The 19,379-nt window shown below is 31.0% G+C and overlaps 1 protein-coding gene across 1 annotated transcript in view; it reads right to left on the reverse strand.

The window, feature by feature from the left end:
* The window catches only part of ca (claret), a gene marked incomplete at its 3' end in the record, with an annotated part of 43,103 nt that extends 30,103 nt beyond the window's left edge, over positions 1-13,000 (reverse strand). Inside the window, 8 exon segments of the mRNA XM_067049892.1 lie at positions 79-255; positions 1,121-1,257; positions 1,838-1,959; positions 2,084-2,160; positions 2,320-2,461; positions 7,586-7,775; positions 9,759-9,901; positions 12,835-13,000. Coding sequence (XP_066905993.1) covers positions 79-255; positions 1,121-1,257; positions 1,838-1,959; positions 2,084-2,160; positions 2,320-2,461; positions 7,586-7,775; positions 9,759-9,901; positions 12,835-12,950 — 1,104 coding nt within the window.
* Between the last annotated feature and the right edge of the window lie 6,379 nt (positions 13,001-19,379).

Consider the following 19,379-nt stretch of genomic DNA (forward strand, 5'->3'; position numbering starts at 1 on the left):
CATATATAATTAAATAAATCTTCATCTCGTGTTAGTTATAAATCAAAAGATCCAAAGGTACCACATAAAAATACTTACAGCATTTAGAAGATCAATATTTGTTTCTTCTTTACAAACAGAAAGCTTACGGGAAACTATTTTTATAGTATTCAACAGCTTGTTGGTAAAAATAATAAACGATTTTGTCAAGATTAAAAAACCACAGTCATCAGGTAATTTGTGAACTGTTGTTACATGGGATGAGAAGTCTTCTATCTAAAAAAGAACATGAAATAACTTAATCATATAATAGAAGCAGCCCATATAGATTTAAAATAACAATTCACTTTTCAAATTATGATAAAATTAAGCACTGATTTGGATCAGACATTAGTTTCGTAATCATAAGTTCATTGATCCTTCCCACATTCTGCTTCACAATAAGTTCTTAATATTTATTATGTTTTACCATTCACACTGTACTAGAACATAATAATTTGGCTTTATGTAGAGGCTCTGGTGATATCCATTTATATTTATAAACATATTTTTGAATTTAAAAGTATTGATCTCGATAATTATGTTTTTTGAAATATTTAAGTTTTCCATTTCCACAATTATATCCCAAAAAATTTTCATTACTGTTTGTCAAATAATATACTTTATCTCTTCTATCTTTTCCCCCACATTTCTTAATATTATTTTCAATATTTCCATTACTGCACTGTAATTTATCGTATACTAAATCTAGTTTATAATGAAATTCACATTTTACCTCATTATTACTGTTTTGGGAATAAGAATGTAAATATTTATGTATCGACTTGAATCAAATCTCTAGATTAGGGCCAATGTAATTCTATGACTACAAAACTACATCCCAAAAAACAACAATATTTTTAATAAAACCCACATGTCTAAACAATAAATACTATTTCCTCCATACCATGGGTGGGAAGAAAATTTAAAGAATATATTTATCTACCATCATTTACAAAGTGATAAGGTGTTTATTAATGGTAACCCAAGAATCTTACCAAATATTATAATGTAATCAGACAATTAGAAAGTAACGTAAAGTATATACTATTAAGCATGAAAAACAAAACATTATTTGATTTATTTCAAATTACTTACTTACCGTGATAATTTTTGATGGATATTTAGCAGATAGGCAAGAATTATGTACAGTTAATGAAGTTTTTATGACACTTTGTAATTTAACATTTAATTGGCATGGTGTTTCACACAGAATGGTTTCTTCTTTACTACATTCAACTGAAAAAAAAAAGGTATACATAAATTGATGTAGATTACATACAAACTATTATAAGAAAGGACCTTTTTGAATATTATATATACACACACACACACACATATATAGTTATGTCTTTATTTTTTAATATCAGTTTTATTAAAAAGAAAAATAATGAAATTTTCATGAAACTAAATTTATTTATTACTGAAGTTCTAGGAATTATTTGAAGTGTACATAAAAATGGGAGTAATTATATACCTAGCCCTGACATTAAGCATAAAAATATTGGTGTGCTTGTTGACTGCACATTCATTGTAAGAAGATGATTAGGAATGTGGTCAGTGGAGTAATAATGAACACAAATAAGTGAAACTTATTTTAGTAGTGAATTTCAGTCCATCAGGGCTAAAAATAAAAGAACAAGATAACCGTAACATAGTAGGGGAAAAACAGTATACAAAGATAACAAGTGATATTAAAATATAATACTTCAAAGGTAAGAATTTATTAAAAAAGATAACAAACATGAATAAATCATTGAATGATTGAAGGATTACAATAATAAGTTCTATTGTACATAATTTATACACAATAATGTACCAGAGAAATTAACTGCAGGCTTTTTAAATCTTTGTTTAAATTTCATCTTCCAATGTCTAATATCCTTTTCAGTTGTAATATGTTTCAATTCGATTGAATCAACAGGATCCTCTCTGGGATTCCTGAAAAAAAAAAATTTATATCAACATGAGAATATATAATAATAATGGATAATAAGATAACATGGTGAATATATTTATGATTAGCCCAAATATAATGATCTATATTCAATAATCACACACTTACATAGTGACATCCTGCTTGTTTTCTTTTTCTACTGGATCAAGAATAATGCGCCACTGGAAACCATGCTCATTAGTAATCTAAAACAAAAGTAATTAAGCACATTAACAATATTAACCAAATATATTAAACTTAATATTAATATAAAATCAACAAATATTAAATTACATATATTATAATTATAAAGTAACTGTAGTACAATTAAAAAATAAATCTAAATATTTTCATTGAGTACTAACTATAATATAAACTTGGTTTACTGCCTCACAAACTTCTATAAATTTTATTCGTCCGTCAAGTTTAGTCTTGAAAAGAACATCAGATGTAAGAAGAGTAAATACGACAATGTGTCCCGAGGTTGACCCTAATATTCCAATATGCCTAGAATAAATGAAAAAAAAGTTTATTAAACACTAAAAATTTATAAAATGTTATTATATATTAATAATATAGGTACTAGTCCATAACTGTTACCACGATATGGCTGTGGGCCTGTAATAAAATAATAATACGAAAGAAGTAATAATAACAGTATATATCATTATCCAGAACAGTAGAACATTGCACATAAGTGATTACAGGCCTACCTGCCATTTGGAGTACTCCTTGGATATTGTTACTAAAATATACTTTCAAAATCCCAATTTCTGAGAAAACTGGGTTAGCAATTAAACTTTGTTCAGTTCAATGTTTGTTAAAAATTTAAAAATATTTCATTAAAAAAATAGAGAAAAGTCTAAAGAAAAACAAAACTTTATTGGACAATATAAAGAGGAAAATAGTAAACAAAAGGAAAGAATCTAACAGAAAAAGAGTAAAATAAAAAGAATGAAGCTAAAATTAATACAACTTAATATTTTTAATTTTTAAATGTATGTTTGTGCATTTAATTAATTTCACTTTTAATGAAGGATGTATGAATGGTGTATAATAAATAGTTTTAGTAAAAACCTTTTTTGACAGATACCCTCACCATCTTCTTTCATTAATTACATACAGTCAACTAATACTCTTCTGATATAATCCAAAGTGTAAGGGGCCCACAAGATGCAAACACAGCAACTCTCCACTGCAGTACCAATCTTCAAATTAAGATTAAGTATCAATCTTTCCTCCTCACACTTCTACCCCAACATCACCAGAACTTCAACTTTTTATTTATCACTTCTCATCGTTATGCTACTCTGACTTCATCATTTTCTGTTTCTTCTTCAGATATTTTTGCCACCAGGCTTTCCTCTTCCATTTTTCAATCTTCTCAAGTACTACAGTTCACAACCTCTTTTCTCTATTTAAATCCAAATTCCTCCTTTGAGTTTAACTTCAATATCCTATGTAATCTATACGAATGTCTCAAAAATAAAAAAGAACAATGTATTTTTCTTCTTAAATGTATATTGTTCTAGAGAAAAAATTCCAAGAGAACGATTCACACAAAAATTTTTACTTGAAAGTTGATGTCAATTTGAATTATGATATAATTAATGTAGTGATAAAAGGTTTACTGCTGTTACAATAGACTTTATTTACGAGATATTTCTAATTGAAACTTAGGCATTTAAGTCAAAGTATCAAAAGGTTACAGAAAACTGCTTGAAATAGATGACTATCTGTTGAGTAGCGGTCTCTAAGAGATTAAAACACACAGAAAAGATAAAAAAAAAGCATTTATATTATATAAAAAGCCTAAAAAAAAAAAAAAAAAAAAATAGTATATAGAAAAATAATACAGGTATGGTTTGCAGAAATGATTCCCTGTTCTAATATCTGATCCATAATGTTCTAGAGCAGTGGTTCCCAACTGGAGTTTCATGAAATGATTCAGAAATGGATCATTTCACATTAACTCAACACAGTTATGAACCTTATCATCTCAGATTTTGTAAAGGTTTTGTATCAATGTCCTAGCCCTTCTTAGCTCTTGCTACAAAAATGGTTCACTTCATTTATATGAAATGATAATGTAGGGATTCCATGGTTTTCCTATTTCCAACAAAAGGGTTCCTCTGCTAAAAAAGGGTTGGGAATTACTGCTCTAAAGTATATACCTTGTCTATGAATTGAATTCAAAAGCCCTTGATAAAATGAGAAGCATTTTTATGTCATAAGTTTGGTGATTCACTTGTGATAATGTATAAATTTTCATACAACTAGTTTTTTACAAATCTAAAATGTATTTAATTTGTAATTGTATATCAATTTTAATGTTTTTTTTTTTATTTAATGACAAATTACCTAAAGATAGCTTCAAGGTATTCTTAGTTCAGTATTCTATTGGATTTTCTGATATCTAGTAAAATTACAATTATAAACAGGCTAAGATGAAAGAGAAAAGCAAAGAATTTGACAAATCTAATACATTGAAAGAAATGTAATAAACAAGATTGCTAAAAAAAAATTCCTAAACTATAGAAACTATATTAGGATGAAGAATTATTCAACATCAGAAAAAATGATTTTTTTTTTCCAATTTCGAATACTATCCATGCACCAAAAATTTAAGAAGACAGCAATAAAAAGGAAAGATATTGCAGCACCTTCGAGAAAATAACTATAGTATCAGTTTTAATGATGAATAATGGATTTAAAATGCAACAAAAGGCGATGAAAATGCAGACAATAATTTAACAGGCAGGCATGCTACATGAGCACAGCAATGAAAATTGGCTAATGCTAATTTGGTTTGAAATGAGAAATAATTGGTTCATAAAAGCAAATCATTCTTGCAGTGTGAATCTATAAGGGAATATGGAGGGTACCTGGATCTGATGATGCAACCTAGATCAACCACACACAGATTTCTTGAAGGTATTCTTCGAAAGTAAATGATGTTTCAAGTTGTTCAGGATTGATAGTAACAGGAATCATGACCTAGTGAAATTCAATATTAGACAATACTTTGTTAAATCTGCCAGTAATGGAGATATACAAATTATTAGAATGAAGTTGACTAGAAATCGAAACGAAATACTGCAGCAGAAGCCATAAGTGACAAGTGATGAGTAGGTCTGATAAGGACGAAAGGTCACAAATAGAAATTAACCTAAAAATTATTGGCAACTAACCAAACATCCATTTATAAATAACAGAAGCTTAATACAATGTAGATTATAGCTGCAGATAATAAAATAAAACTTATTTAGATATTAAACAAATAGACTTAGCGACCATATGATTCTAAAGCAATGGAAAAGAAAAATAGATATTAATCAAGGTGAGTTCAATCTAATGCACTAATATAAAAGAACAAACAAAACAAAATTCATATAATGAAGAGATTACATATTCCATGAATGATTATATTTCAGTGTCAGTAGATAAAAGAAAATGATGTAAAACAAAAAAACATGAATAACAAGTTACAATACATGTAGCCAAGGAAATATGTATAAATAAATTAAAATCTGCGTTCGAAAATTCAATTCAAAACTTTTATTAGAAGTAATGAATGACCTTTATTTTGTACATAAATATAATTAAACAGGAGAAAACCTTTAACAAACTTCAAAAATGTCCCCCTTATACTACTGTCAAGTAATTTTAGGTATTTAATAATATATATATATAATGAAGCATCAAAACTAAAAAAGATGAAAATCTAGATATTTTGCCATTAATATTACAAAGAGTGAAAATATTACAAAAAAATTAGACTGTATAGGAGGAATGTTCATTATAATTGACAATAAAGTAGAACCCTGATTATTCATTTATAAATAAAATTAGCATAATAAATTATTACATCTTCGATAATACTACTGTTAGTGAGTGGGTCACATTAAATTTCTAAATAGTAATAAAGTTGATGTTCTTTCATAAATTATTCTTCAGAATTTCCTCAGATGGACTTCATTACAAATGATTACTGTTGAAGTTTAAAACAATAAGTATAACTTTGCTAATTTACAGATGGTGGCACTATGTGTAGGATCCATTTAATGTATAGTGAAACAGCAAATTAAATTAAATGATTATGTTGTGGCTGTGGCTCACATACTGCTAATTTTAAAATATTTACTCATGTGATTTTCATTCTTAGATTAACTAATAAAGTTTGAATACATTATTAGTTCTTTTCTAATCAGTAAAAGAGAAAAGTACTACCTACTATCCTAAAGTGGTTACCAAGTAAAAAAACAAAAAAACAATGTCAGCAAAAGAGAAAATACAACTCACAAACAATTCAGAAAAGTTTAACTATCAGATTTCAGGTAGTTCTCACACTTACTTCAGTTTCTGCTCCTTGGAAAATGACATATTGAATTTGACTCAAGTTGAGTCCTGTTTGAAAAAATATATATACTTCTTGTCAAATCCACTGAGGAAGAATGTTTATTTCAATGAACAGTTTCTCTTTGGCTTTAATTAAATACTACAGGATATGGCAGTGTAATAAACACAATTTTTGAGAAAAACGAATTGTGAGGGAAAATATTAAGTCTTTCTGGACCCTGTTAATCATAATGAAAGCCAATAGTATTAGTCCATAAATACAAGTACACAAATTAAGAAGTACAAGCACTGATACATTTTGTGTCATGACAGGGATGAATATTAGTGATATTAAACAAGTTTAAAAGTAAAAAAAATATCTGGCAGAATTGTATAAGTCTGTGGAATTGTACTAAATACAAAATTAATAGTATTAATTTGTACTTTATTATGAAACAGGGCCCATATCAAACAAATAACAACCAAGATATACGTTGGTATCACAGATTTGGTCAACTAGTTTATCTATGCAATTATCAAACAAAATCCAGATACTAATGGCTGTACAATCTTGGAAGACTAATCAGATGATTATATATATGGTATCTAAGGATACATTATCAGAACAATGGCTAGGTTGACTGATGTCTTACCATTTCCACCAATGAGGAAACCACTAAAACCAATTCTACAAGTAACAGTCAAAACATCACCAGCCATTTGACACAACCAACAAAAGAGGCAACAACCATAAGTGGAATAACAATCACCTCTACCTAAATGGTTGCAATATCCATTCCTCTGGAGAAGTTGTCTGTTTTTAGATACTTATTCATGTTATCTTCATTCCTAGATTAACTAATAAAGTTTCAATATATTATTCATAATTCATTAGTAATACAAGTACCCTAGAGCTAAAATGAAAAAAAAAAAAAAAAAAAATCAGACAACCTTTATAATATACTTTCAGCTAACTTAGTAAACAAAAGCATTTGAATTTAAAATAAAGAAAAACCCTGAACAATAATATTGCTTATAGTTCACTAAAGACTTAAAAGATGAACAATTTAAATAAAAAATCTATAAAGGTGTTTCAACTTCTAAATAAAATTTAAGGTAGGAGCAAAGAAAACAAAAATTTAATACAAATATCTCAATGCTTGATAAATAATACTTACTTACTAAATAGTAGTATAGTAAGCAAATTAAAAATTTGCATCCCTGCTAGAAAGAAAAATCCATAAATATAATTAATAAAGTAACTCATTAATTAACTAAAAATATACAGATTACCTGTCTTCTGTGGAGATTTCAGATTGGATGAACCATGCAGCTGAACAGGGAACAAATCCAGTTTCATTAATTAGGGGTGAATTGATTTGAGTTATGTCATGTTTCAACCACTTCGAATATTCTGAATTTTCTTTGCTATTCATTCCCAATAATGACAAAATAGGAACTAAGTATAAAGAACCATCATAACCTGAAATAATCAATTGAATCAATTCAAGGAAATGTGAACATAAGAATTATATTTTAGGCATCAGTATTAAAATGATATTAATACTAATAACAACACTTAAAGTGTTATATAGTAAATAACACAATAAATCACCAATTTTATTTAATTTAGCACTAAAATACATTATCAGAAATATGATGCATATCGAAAAGGGTTTAACTTTATGTTTACATGGTTAAAAGCTGGAAATGCTTGATATTTTTCAATTTCAAAATTGCTTAGTTTGCACCTGTCCGTAAACATGGCCTCTTACACTAAGGAAAGGACAATGCCATACGGTTTTTGAAAGTGAAATATTATCTACAATATTCAAACTGAAGAAGGATGAGTTAATAGGAGAATTTAGAAGGCTACAGAATACCAAATTGAGGGAACTGTACCTAATAAATATAAATCAGGTTATAGAATTGCGGTGTAACATATGGATCCCTAAAATGTTAATAAACATAGAACCGATGGGTAAATGTTCGAGAGGAAGACCAAAGAATAGGTGGGAGGATTGTGTCAAGACTGAATTGATAGATTTAGATTTGATGGGCATCACTGGACGGATGTGTATAGAGAGTGGTTGATGGTAATGGCATCAAACCTCCAGGTTTGCTGAGCCTTCATCATTACTATTTAGTGGGGAGGATTTCTCTTTCCCCTCCCTCCAGAAAATAACAACTGAAAAAATTTCCCTTTTCCCCACCCTTCCTCAGTGGGTCTGCAACTGAATAATACTATAGCTGATGTATGAGTCTTTCACTAACCTAGTTTGAGCTCCCTCAAAGTAACTATTGGGTCTTAAGAATGAAGCTAAAAACTGTAAAATATTATGTGTCCATGATTAAAAAAAATAAAGAATAAATGGAATCATCTTCACAAATAAAATCATTAAAGAAAAGAAAATTCTCCTTAGTACAATAATTAAATATTAAAAAAAAAAAATGGTCGTATATTTATTAAATTATATCTAACTAAAACTAATATTGTTAACATTAAGAAAATAAAACTACACAGAATAAAATTACAATTGTATATAATTTGCAAGGCAACATATGTTGTAGATTGATGGTGTAGATTACAAGGGCAAGCAAGCAGTAGGCAGCTGGTACCTCATTCTTCATTAGTAGAATAGAGTGGTCTATATACGTAACAGCAAGTGGGCAGTAATAGGTATGCATAGGATAACCCACAATAGTAGACTGTAGCAGACATGCCAATATTGTCAAAGTAGTTAGGATTAGCATTGCACACTGTTACACCAATACAAGGCGCCAAATAAACAAACAGGGATTTCCACATATTTACGAGGTAATAATATTTTTATTAATAATATATTTACATCAGTTTGAAAATAAGTAATTTCATTTTTAAATTACAAAATTAATCAAAGAAAAGGAAAACTTTGAGAATTAACAAGCCTTGAGAACAACACCAAATCAATATTATTTTGGATGAAATATTGATAAAATCATCAGAGTTGGATTGGCAATCTAAACCAGAGCCAAATAAAAATTCTAGAAATAAACAACAGATATCATATCATAAAAGATAAAAAGAAGTTTAAAGTTATATTCTAGAGACAGTTATTAAGTAGGCCATAGCCCATAAGACTATAATTATAATATATCATATCATATTCCTCTCACTGAAATACCAAATGAAAATCAGTACTTAAACATAGTATAAAAAACTAATTAGGCAGAAAAATCCACAACACTTGGTAAAGAAATGTATACTAGGTAACTTTATTTAGATACCATTAGAGAAATGAGAAGTAAAAAATTTTTAGTTGTAGAGGAGACAATTAGTGCTAGTCATTTTTTCCCAGTATAAAATATAGGAGGAAGGTGAAACATGAATATTAAATTAATGAAAAGTAATATATCTCAAGTAATGTTAAGGTGTTTCAATAACAAGGATTCAGATAAATAATATAATAAGACATAAATAACTTACAAGCTATCAATGCCCATTCAGCATCTTTTGGTTCCAATGTTATGGCACAAATTTTTTTTTTAATATCATCATACCAGGGCAACCACCGTACAACTGGGTGATGCTGATTGAAGTGCATACCATGTAATACAATATCTCCATTCCTGAAAATGAATATTAAAACATATATTAATTATATTATATTTTAAATTAACACAAACAAAATTAAAAGAAATCTATGCAGACAAATTTTTGTATCAACAAACTAAGATAACATAAAATGGTATATTAGTGATAGACAGGAAACGCTGATATTAAACTACTTGAATGCAACAACTCGTACCAGGAACATGATCCAATTGTAATAAATATTTCTAATTTAATAATTAAAAGAGGATAAAAGTAAATTAATAGTTGTACCTTAATATTAAGTTAAATATAAACCCCAACATTATCCCTTAGAATGGCACAATAATCTATAGGGCCAGTATAATTTATAAAATTAAGGCTCGAGACACTTGGGTGCTACATCTGTCTCTTTCTTAGATAGTCAGGGTCATAAGATCCATAAGAGAAGAGAAGGACCTTCACATTTTTCAACTGCTGGTAAGTTGTATCCTTTGTAAAGGTAGCCAGTTTCTGAGATTGCTGTGTATGGAAACTTATAAATAAAACTTGTTGGTCTCATAGACCAATGTACTTTGAAAAACTGTATCCCGCAAAGCCAATCGCCTTTCTATACATTAACTGAAAACATACAGTCAGCTTGCGCTTCGCTACATGTTGATTACTGATAGGCTATTAATGTGGATTAAGAGAAGCCACATGGCAGGTTGGAGTGGAGATGAGGCAAACAGCAACCTCCCCATAAAATTTATGTTTCTTCACTCAGTCATTAAGTACAACTCATAAGGGAGTAGATGAATAAGAAAATAATACAACGCATTGATTTATATCGGTAGTTCCCAAACTTTTTTATCCTACTGCCCCCTTTCCAGCAAAAATATTACTTCGCACCCCCTGGAAATGAATTTTAATAGCAATAAATAGTAAATATATATGTATTAATGTTTCTACATTTTTCATAAAATATAGGAAAGAAAGGAGTAAATTAGAAACATTGAACTTGGAAATTATGAAACTATTTATTAAACTCAGAATAGAATGTAATACAAAAAAGTTCAAACATTCGAAATAATCTTAATGAGAAGGATGAAACGGGTGTGCTGCTACCAATTTATTAATCCTCGACTCTATTTTCATCAGCAGTAATATAGTTGACTGTGACAACATGTAGTTAAGTTATTCATCGCCCCCTCAAATGTACCAGTGGCCAACACAACCACCCTGAATCACTGCAGCGTCCACTAGGAGGTGGTAGGGCCACTTTGGGAATCACTCATTTATATCATGATCTTTAAATGTTGTTGGACTGCCAAATGACTAAGTGCAAATATCAAAATAAGAATACAGATGCTTAGTACAAAACTGTATTAGCATTTGGCATAGTCAAAATTTTAGTTAACAAAAAATTAAAAATCTCATGACAAAATTAAAACTTAATTAATAATGCATATTTTATTAATAATAAAATATCTCAAGTATTTTCTAAATTTAGTATTTCGTCATTAACTAATCAATGTTCATATAAATCCTCAAGTTGCGTATTTTACATAATTTATTTTTATGATTTTAATAACTATGTTAGGATTTTAGTAACAATGTTAGGATATTTTACTATAGAATACCCTATAGTTTTTAAAATTTATTTGTTTATTGTAATTATTTATTTTACAAATTTTAAAAACTACATATTTCTTATATTTTGATAATTTAATTATTTTTTGTTGTTGCATTACTAACTTAGTCTTTACTCAATTTAATTACTATTTCATGCAAGTTAGTAAAATATATAAAATTTTTATCTTGATAATTTTGTTTATCGATTTGTCGATTCAATTTGCATTATTTTAATTAAACCCTTGGTTGGTATTTATTGCAAAAATAAAAAAAAATACAAATAATCTTGGTAAAAGTATAGCAGATCAAGTAACCGACCCTGAAGCGGGGAATCTAGACAGGCATGAACTGTAGAGAAACAGTCTGAATCACTCTCTAGTTAAATAAATAAATAACTCTGCTCTACTTATACTGCTCAATGCACCATCTCCATACTTAAGATTGTCTTAATGTCCCTAACATTTACTTCCCCAAACAATTCATCAACTCATCCTCCCTTATGTGAGTATCCATTATGACTTAAAACAGTGCAGTGAATAGCAAAAGTGAAAGGTTTGTAAGAGACAACATCTTATGTTTGATTGAAACAATTTAAGAACTGTTTGAGATATCTTTCATTACTAAGTGTACCATAACAACCAATGAATGTTCTTGGATTCAGTAAACGGTAGGGAAGTTCTGTTTCCTGACCAATGGATGTGGTCCCTCATCATGGATAATAAAAAAGTAAGAACTAATTTTACATGGGAACTTGTCCTAATTATCTGTACTATCACTTAAGTTAACAAACAGTACATATGATAACTAGAACAAAATATAATTACATACTTAAAATTAACAAGGAAACCAAGGAAAATATATACACAAAATATTACATCATTGGCAATGTAATGCTGATGATGGGGAATGGTCCCCAAAATGCTTAAGACAAATGAAAAAGAGGAAAAAATAGTTTCACAAGAATTAATGTATTAAGATATCATAGGAGGGCTCTTTACATCTTCACCCCCACCAAAAAAAATACTTGGAGATTCAGAACCATTACTATTTAGTATCACTAAACCAATGCTCACAAAGCATCAACTGTTATGGCTATAGCTCAATAATTATTAAAACTCACAAATAAATTTTTTTTTACACCATATAGAGATTTTATTTTATATCAACTCTCATTTTATTTATTGTTATAGACTGTCAGTATTAAAACCATCAACTGTTAATAATACAACACCTAGAAGAAATTAAATGACCCCTGGCTCTCAAATTATGTAATACTTTTTTATTTAATCTTTTTAAGGAACATAATTTTTTATAATACTTCATTGCTTTTCGTAAAACATATATATATATGTATTACCTAATCACGAATACAAATATTTCAAGATTTTCGCAATGAGTACTGGTTGCGAATAATAAATCTTTTACAGTAACTAAGCAAGTTAAATCAAAATAGTTGTCAACTAGTTTAATCATTATATGTTGTTTGATGATAACTGAACCTTTAACATTATAACCAACCCAACTTTTGAATCGACTGTTCTTGTCCAAAGAGGACTAAGTTTCAAAAACAATTTTTGTTTAAGATGGAAATGAGTTTGAGGAAGAAGAACCTCTTTCCTTTCAATGGAATGCTCATTTATGATTATCAGTTTTTTTACATTGTTTACGGTACTAGCTCACAACTTGTGCTCCGAAGGTGGGAAATTGAAAACCCACTTTTATAGAATGCTGTAGGTTACTTTAATTATCAGCATCATAATGGTTAAGATTTTTTCTATTTTAATATTATTATTTTTTTGGCCTCCCTTTGATCTTTCAATTCTTCGTTAACATCATACATGTAGGAAAGTTTCAGCCTATTAATGCTGATTCTCTTTATCCTTAGTGTTGATTGTAAATGCTTTTCTAATATAAGGAAGATGGTCCGGATAAGGTGAAAAAGTAGATATAACAGTAAAAGCAATTTATTGAGCACCAACGCTTCGCCCCTTTTTGCAGGGCTTCGTCAGGGCTTTCATTTGGAAAGAAAGCTAAAGAAGGATTGTAAATGCTTTTCATTTCTTAGTACAAATTGGAATGGTTAATATAATGAAATAAGGAATACCGTAAACTAGGCTTTGTTAAACTAAATGAAACACATGGTAGTGAGTCACATGAGTCAGTTGAATACAGTGTTATGTTAGATGTTAACCTGTTTGTTTTGTTTTCCTTTTCCGACATTAAAGAACCCTATATTTTACTAAGAACATTTCATTGGCGACGAGGATGGCAATCTCTGATTGCCCGCTCCTGAATCCTATTTTAACTCCCACCCTCTTTGACCAATTGAGCCTTTATTTAGCTGTACAGGGCATCCATTAAAGCTTATGGGTCAGTTTAATGTTCAAGTAAAATTTCGTGACCAGTTAAAATGCCTACCTCTTGTTGTTGTGGTTCTCATATTACTGAGGATGGTCAGGAGCGACCAGTGGCATTCGCATCCAAAACGTTTTCCTCACCTGAACTCAACTATCCTCAGAACGAAAGAGAAGCAGCAGCACTTATATTTGGAATTAAAAAGTTCCACAAATACTTTTATGGGAGACATTTTGAAATTATTAGCGATAATAAAGCCTTAGTGACTATTTTCGGTAGCCGAATTCGACAGCGACCTCCAGCACCTGATCGCTTGTTACGATGGGCATTATTTTTATCAGCCTACTAATTTTCCATCCGTCATAGGAAAATACTTATACCCCATGTAAACTTCCTTAGTCGTCTTCCTATGCAAGATTCTCCACCTGTGGAAAATTCCATCAATACCGTCTCTTATTTTGATGGTAGCTTATTATCAGCCCAGCAAGTAGCTTCCGAAACACAGCAGGAATCTGATTTGAGACGTGTTTTGTGGTTCATACTTTATGGATGGCCAGAAGATTGTGACTCGAATTTGACAGCATTCTATAGGAAACGCTTAGAGCTTTTTTCAGAGAAAGGATGTATTTTATGGGGAGTACGTGTTGTGATACCCACAGTTCTTCGACCTCAAGTCCTTAAGTTACTGCATGATTTACATCCCGGGGTTAACCGCATGAAAGCTCTTGCTAGAAGCTATGCTTGGTGCACTTATTGACCAGGATATAGAGAAACTTGTTGAGTCTGTCAAGCTCTTCTCTCTTCATCTCCATCAGAACAAGTGGTACCTTGGTCTTGGCCAACAAGGCGGTGGCAAAGAATATTTGTCGACTTCGCTCAGTTCCAATCAACAGAATTATTTATTGTGGTCGATCAGCATTCCAAATGGCCTGAGGTAAGAATTGTCAAGGGGACAACTGCTGAAGAAACCTGCAGTGTTTTTCGCTACTTGGGGATTACCACAGGAGTTAGTTACAATGGTTCTCTATTCTCATCTTCAGCCTTCGCGGATTTTTTACGCCAAAATGGAGTTACACATTCTAAGACACCCGTGTACCACCCTCAGTCGAATGGGCAAACTGAACGGGAGGTCCGTACAGTTTCAACAGTCCTTTTTAAATAACTACTTGATGAATCAACTAGGAATCGGACCCTACAACACAAAATTGACTCATGGTTGTTTCAGTACCGAAACATACCCCATTCGGTTACTAAGGTAACGCCTTCAGAGTTATTTTTAGGGAGGAATATGAGGATACCATTGACTTTACTTCATCCAGCGCTGACCTTAAAATTACGAATGAGAGCATCTCAAGAGAAATATACAGCAGAGTCTCAAAGTAAACTGACTGAATATAAACAAGGAGACTTGGTTTGAGTTCGATCCATCACTCACAAGATAGTCGAGTGGCTTCCCAGAGTTATAGAACAAATAGTTTTTACGGTTTCATACCAAGTGTTGCTTAATGGACGTCTGAGGCATACGTCTAGTTCGCACCTGCGGAAGTGTTCTCCAGATGCTAAGTCTATAGAGTTGGACTCACTGGCTAGGCAGCCTGAAGAGTTTTATCAAGACCTATCTAAACCAACTAGAGCTGCTGTTCCGTCAAGGGACATTCCTGCATCGGTAGAACATTTACCACCAGCGCTCCCTGCGAAACCGGCTTCAGTGGAAACTTTACTGTCAGACCCTACTTCGGAACCTCCGACACCAATTTCTGAGCAGGCTAACTGTAATTCAGCCCCTGAGGAGGCCAATTCTAGGGTTATCTGGCCTTCATTTAATCCATGCTCTGGTCTGTCAACACCTTCACGGAAATCTGTCATCCAAGGACAAGAAGATCTCACACGAACAAGCCAAGATTCCTAAGTACCTCTCAGATTATGATATATCCTATTAATTAATATGTTTTGTTCCTTATTTAAGCAGGGGAGGATGTAATGTTTGATATGCGTATTAGCTCTTAGGCGCAACTCCCCTACCTGTTATAAGTCAGTTAAATACAGTGTTATGTTAGATGCTAACCTGTTTGTTTTATTTTTCTTTTCCAACATTAAAGAACCCTATATTTTGCTAAGAACATTTCAGGTACATGTGGCATGAATAACAATGATTATTACCTTAACCTAAGCAAACATATGTTTTAACAACAATTGATATATAAATATCAGTTGTATATGAATGTCAATAGTACATGAATAGCAGTAGTTATGATTATATTTATTGTATATAAATATCAGTATATCAAATGTAAGCAGATTGTAATGAATACTTGATGAAATTTTTTTACACATGAGTACCGCTTTACTAAATCTGATGTTCAAACTTTAGTTTATTGCACAACAATCCGGTTTAAGTGTTTGTCCATTGTTACTCATGAGTATTACTTAAATGATGTATAGATTGCTATATTGATGAAATAAAATTAATCTTGGAACATTATATTAAGGCTTTACATAAATTTAAATGCTATGAAATGGAGATAGACGCTGAACATCCATGATTGTTATGAAGTGGAGATAAAAATTGAAAGATTATAAAACAAATGGTATATAACTTGAAACAATTGGAATTATAAATTCACTACAAAAATTTTCCAATAAGCTATTGTTTTACGAGTTGTATTTAAAATAATTATGAATTTATTTCTAAAAGCAGCTTAAAATGTCCTTTCGTTTTTTCCTGGACAAAAAACATATCCTGAGTTCACAGAGATGATTTGATAAAACTGATGAAATGAAAGGCGGTTTTAGTGATAACTAAGGGTCTTGTGGCCACAAAAAAAGAATTTGATTTGAGAAGAACATAATAAAAAAAAAAAAAAAAATGAGATACATCCTTTATGAAGAAATATTCCATTATCACTCGATTTTTTTTAAGAATGATTGTGATGCTCTGTTAGTTACTTAAGTCGTCATTTTTTGTTTTTATCAACACTTCTTTGAAAGATGTTTGTAGTCCTCCACGTGTGCCACTTGTTCTACTCTAAATTGCATCATTTCCTGCTGCAAGAACAACTTTCAATTTAATATCCTGCAAAAGACAAAAAGCGCAGTACGCACTTTTTTTAAAAGTCATTTTATGACGGTTCCTAATGACACTGTCCAATTTTCCATTGAAAGGTATGCAAAATTTTAGCTAATTATGGTTGGCGTGGTTCATTGTATTCCTTCATATGCCACAACACATGAAAAAGCATAGTTTTAGCACAAATCACAGTTGTATGAAGCTATAGGTATTCATTAGAACTTTTCAGGAAGGAAACATATTGTCGAGGTGGATGTGTTATATCTGACTTCAATAGATTTTGTAAGGTACGCTTGACCAGAAAGTCTCGATAATTCGTGTTCAATATAGGTAAGGTAGATAGTTGATCAGGAGGTGAATAGCTATGATGAGACTTACGGGGTAAGTAGGTAGACAGCCGTAATTTCTCTAAGAATGGTTAACTCGTCCTACCGGGAACTATTCCTGTAGGTACAAATGAGGAATGCGAGCCCGGAGGGTAGTCAGCCGCCAGGTCATGCAGGAAGGTACCTTCGTTCTACCGTGTACCTGTAGAAACGAAGGAGGAATGTAGGCTCGGCTAGCCACCGGGTCCTACGAAAGGATAACAAACAGGGGAAGAAGGAAGTGACCAACTGGGAACTAGCGTGAAATAAGATTCTTCATATCAAAAAATGAGTTGGAAGAATATAATTAATGTCTTATTTACTGTCCCAAGAAGGTCCCTTAACAGCACCATCGGTGGGGTATTGATTCTACTAACGATACAAAGGCTGGTGAGAGGCACCGCCTGTAAGAACTTACTTATTTGTGTTTCAGTATATTCATTTTGGTAAACTTTGTTTATTAAATCAGCATATTTATAATTATAATGGCAATAACATTTGTTTTAAGGGAGGAAGCTGGGAAAGGAAGGTCCGCTGAGTGCGGAGAGGGGGATAATATCGGAAGTAATATACTTGATATTTTGTCTACTACTGCCTCTCCGCCTTTTTTCGGGAATCAGATTTTTTTTTTATTAATTGCCGTTCGGTACAAGTATTATACCTTCCGTTGAAGGATCGTATCGGAAGGAATATCGTTACGTTACATCCAATATTATCGGAATGTCGGTACTTCATTTAAAGTACTGATGAATTTATGAGGAAAAGAAGGTTGAGGGTGCGGTTAGTGAAGAACTTATTTTAGTATTGCTAACGTTTCGGCCAGAATTTTAGGCCTTCATCAGTGATAAAAAAAACAACAACAAGATAACAACCATAATGAACAAAAGAAAATTCAGAATAAGAACTAGAAAATAATAGATTTCTACAAAAACAAAAGTAGTATTGGGAGATAATGTATAGTGTAAATATTATAAGATGATAAAAGCAGTATAAGAATACAGTTGTATTAAAATTATGAAAGAGGGAAGAAGAAGAAAATAATCGACTTATGTAAACCCTGTAAGTAAATATGTGTACAGAATGAAAATTATTTAAAATTAAAGTTGTGAAAAATTGAGAAAGAATTTTAATATTACTATATTCGCATACTGCTTTTATCTTTTAATACCTAGATTATTCATTTTCTCCAATATTTCTTATATTATTATGCACTTACAGTATCTGTTATCTTCTCATTTTCTAGTAATTGTATATTTACTTTCATTCATTATGGTTGTTATCTTGGTTTTATTCTTAGACCTGATGAAGTTCTGAAATTCTTGCCAAAATCTGCCAAAATTCTGCCAAAATGGCACTTTTTACTTATTCGTGTTCATTACTGACCTACACCCAACCTTCATTTTCGCATTTCACACCCATCATCGTCAGCTACTAACGCATCATTACTGGTAGATTTAGTGAGGCAACCTTCATAATTGCATACCCTCTTATTTCGGGGGAGATTATTATTTACAATAATAATTTAATAAAAAACATCTATTTGTTTCATGATGCCTAAGATAAGGCCCTTGAGGTCTGCATAGTTGGGAGTTTAGAGGAACATCTGTAGCTGAGGGAGTTGAGGCGTAGGTCTTTGCAACCTCGGAACTGCAGCGCCGTATAGTGGTGGGAAAGTGCCGTTTTTCTACGAGGGCAAAATCCTCTTAGTTGTTTAAATCTTCCATAATTCTCATGAATTCCTTTGTTATTCATTTGATAATATTTTCAGGTGTCAAAATTTAGATCTTAACTTTCCCAACATTACAATATTTTTTTCCTATTGTAACGATGTTATCAAGTCGATCGATTATAATTGAAATTATCGATGAATTAAAACAGCTGTGTTTTTGGAGAGTGTGTAAAAAAAAAAAAAAAAAAAGAAGAGAGTTACTCTAGGTTTATCATAGACATAGTAACTAACAGGCGGGTGCCCATGATTTTAAAGTAGTCAATAAATGTAAACGAAAAGGTATTGCAGTACAATATATTCGAAAGCCTGAGAGTAAGGAAAACTCTATGAGTGTAGAGTGTAAACTCTAGGGTAGTCATTGTAGAAAAAGGGAGACTATTTCAGGA

The sequence above is a fragment of the Halyomorpha halys genome, unplaced genomic scaffold (assembly GCF_000696795.3).
Source record: "Halyomorpha halys isolate HHAL.00 unplaced genomic scaffold, Hhal_1.1 Scaffold2692.1, whole genome shotgun sequence".
Lineage (NCBI taxonomy): Eukaryota > Metazoa > Arthropoda > Insecta > Hemiptera > Pentatomidae > Halyomorpha > Halyomorpha halys.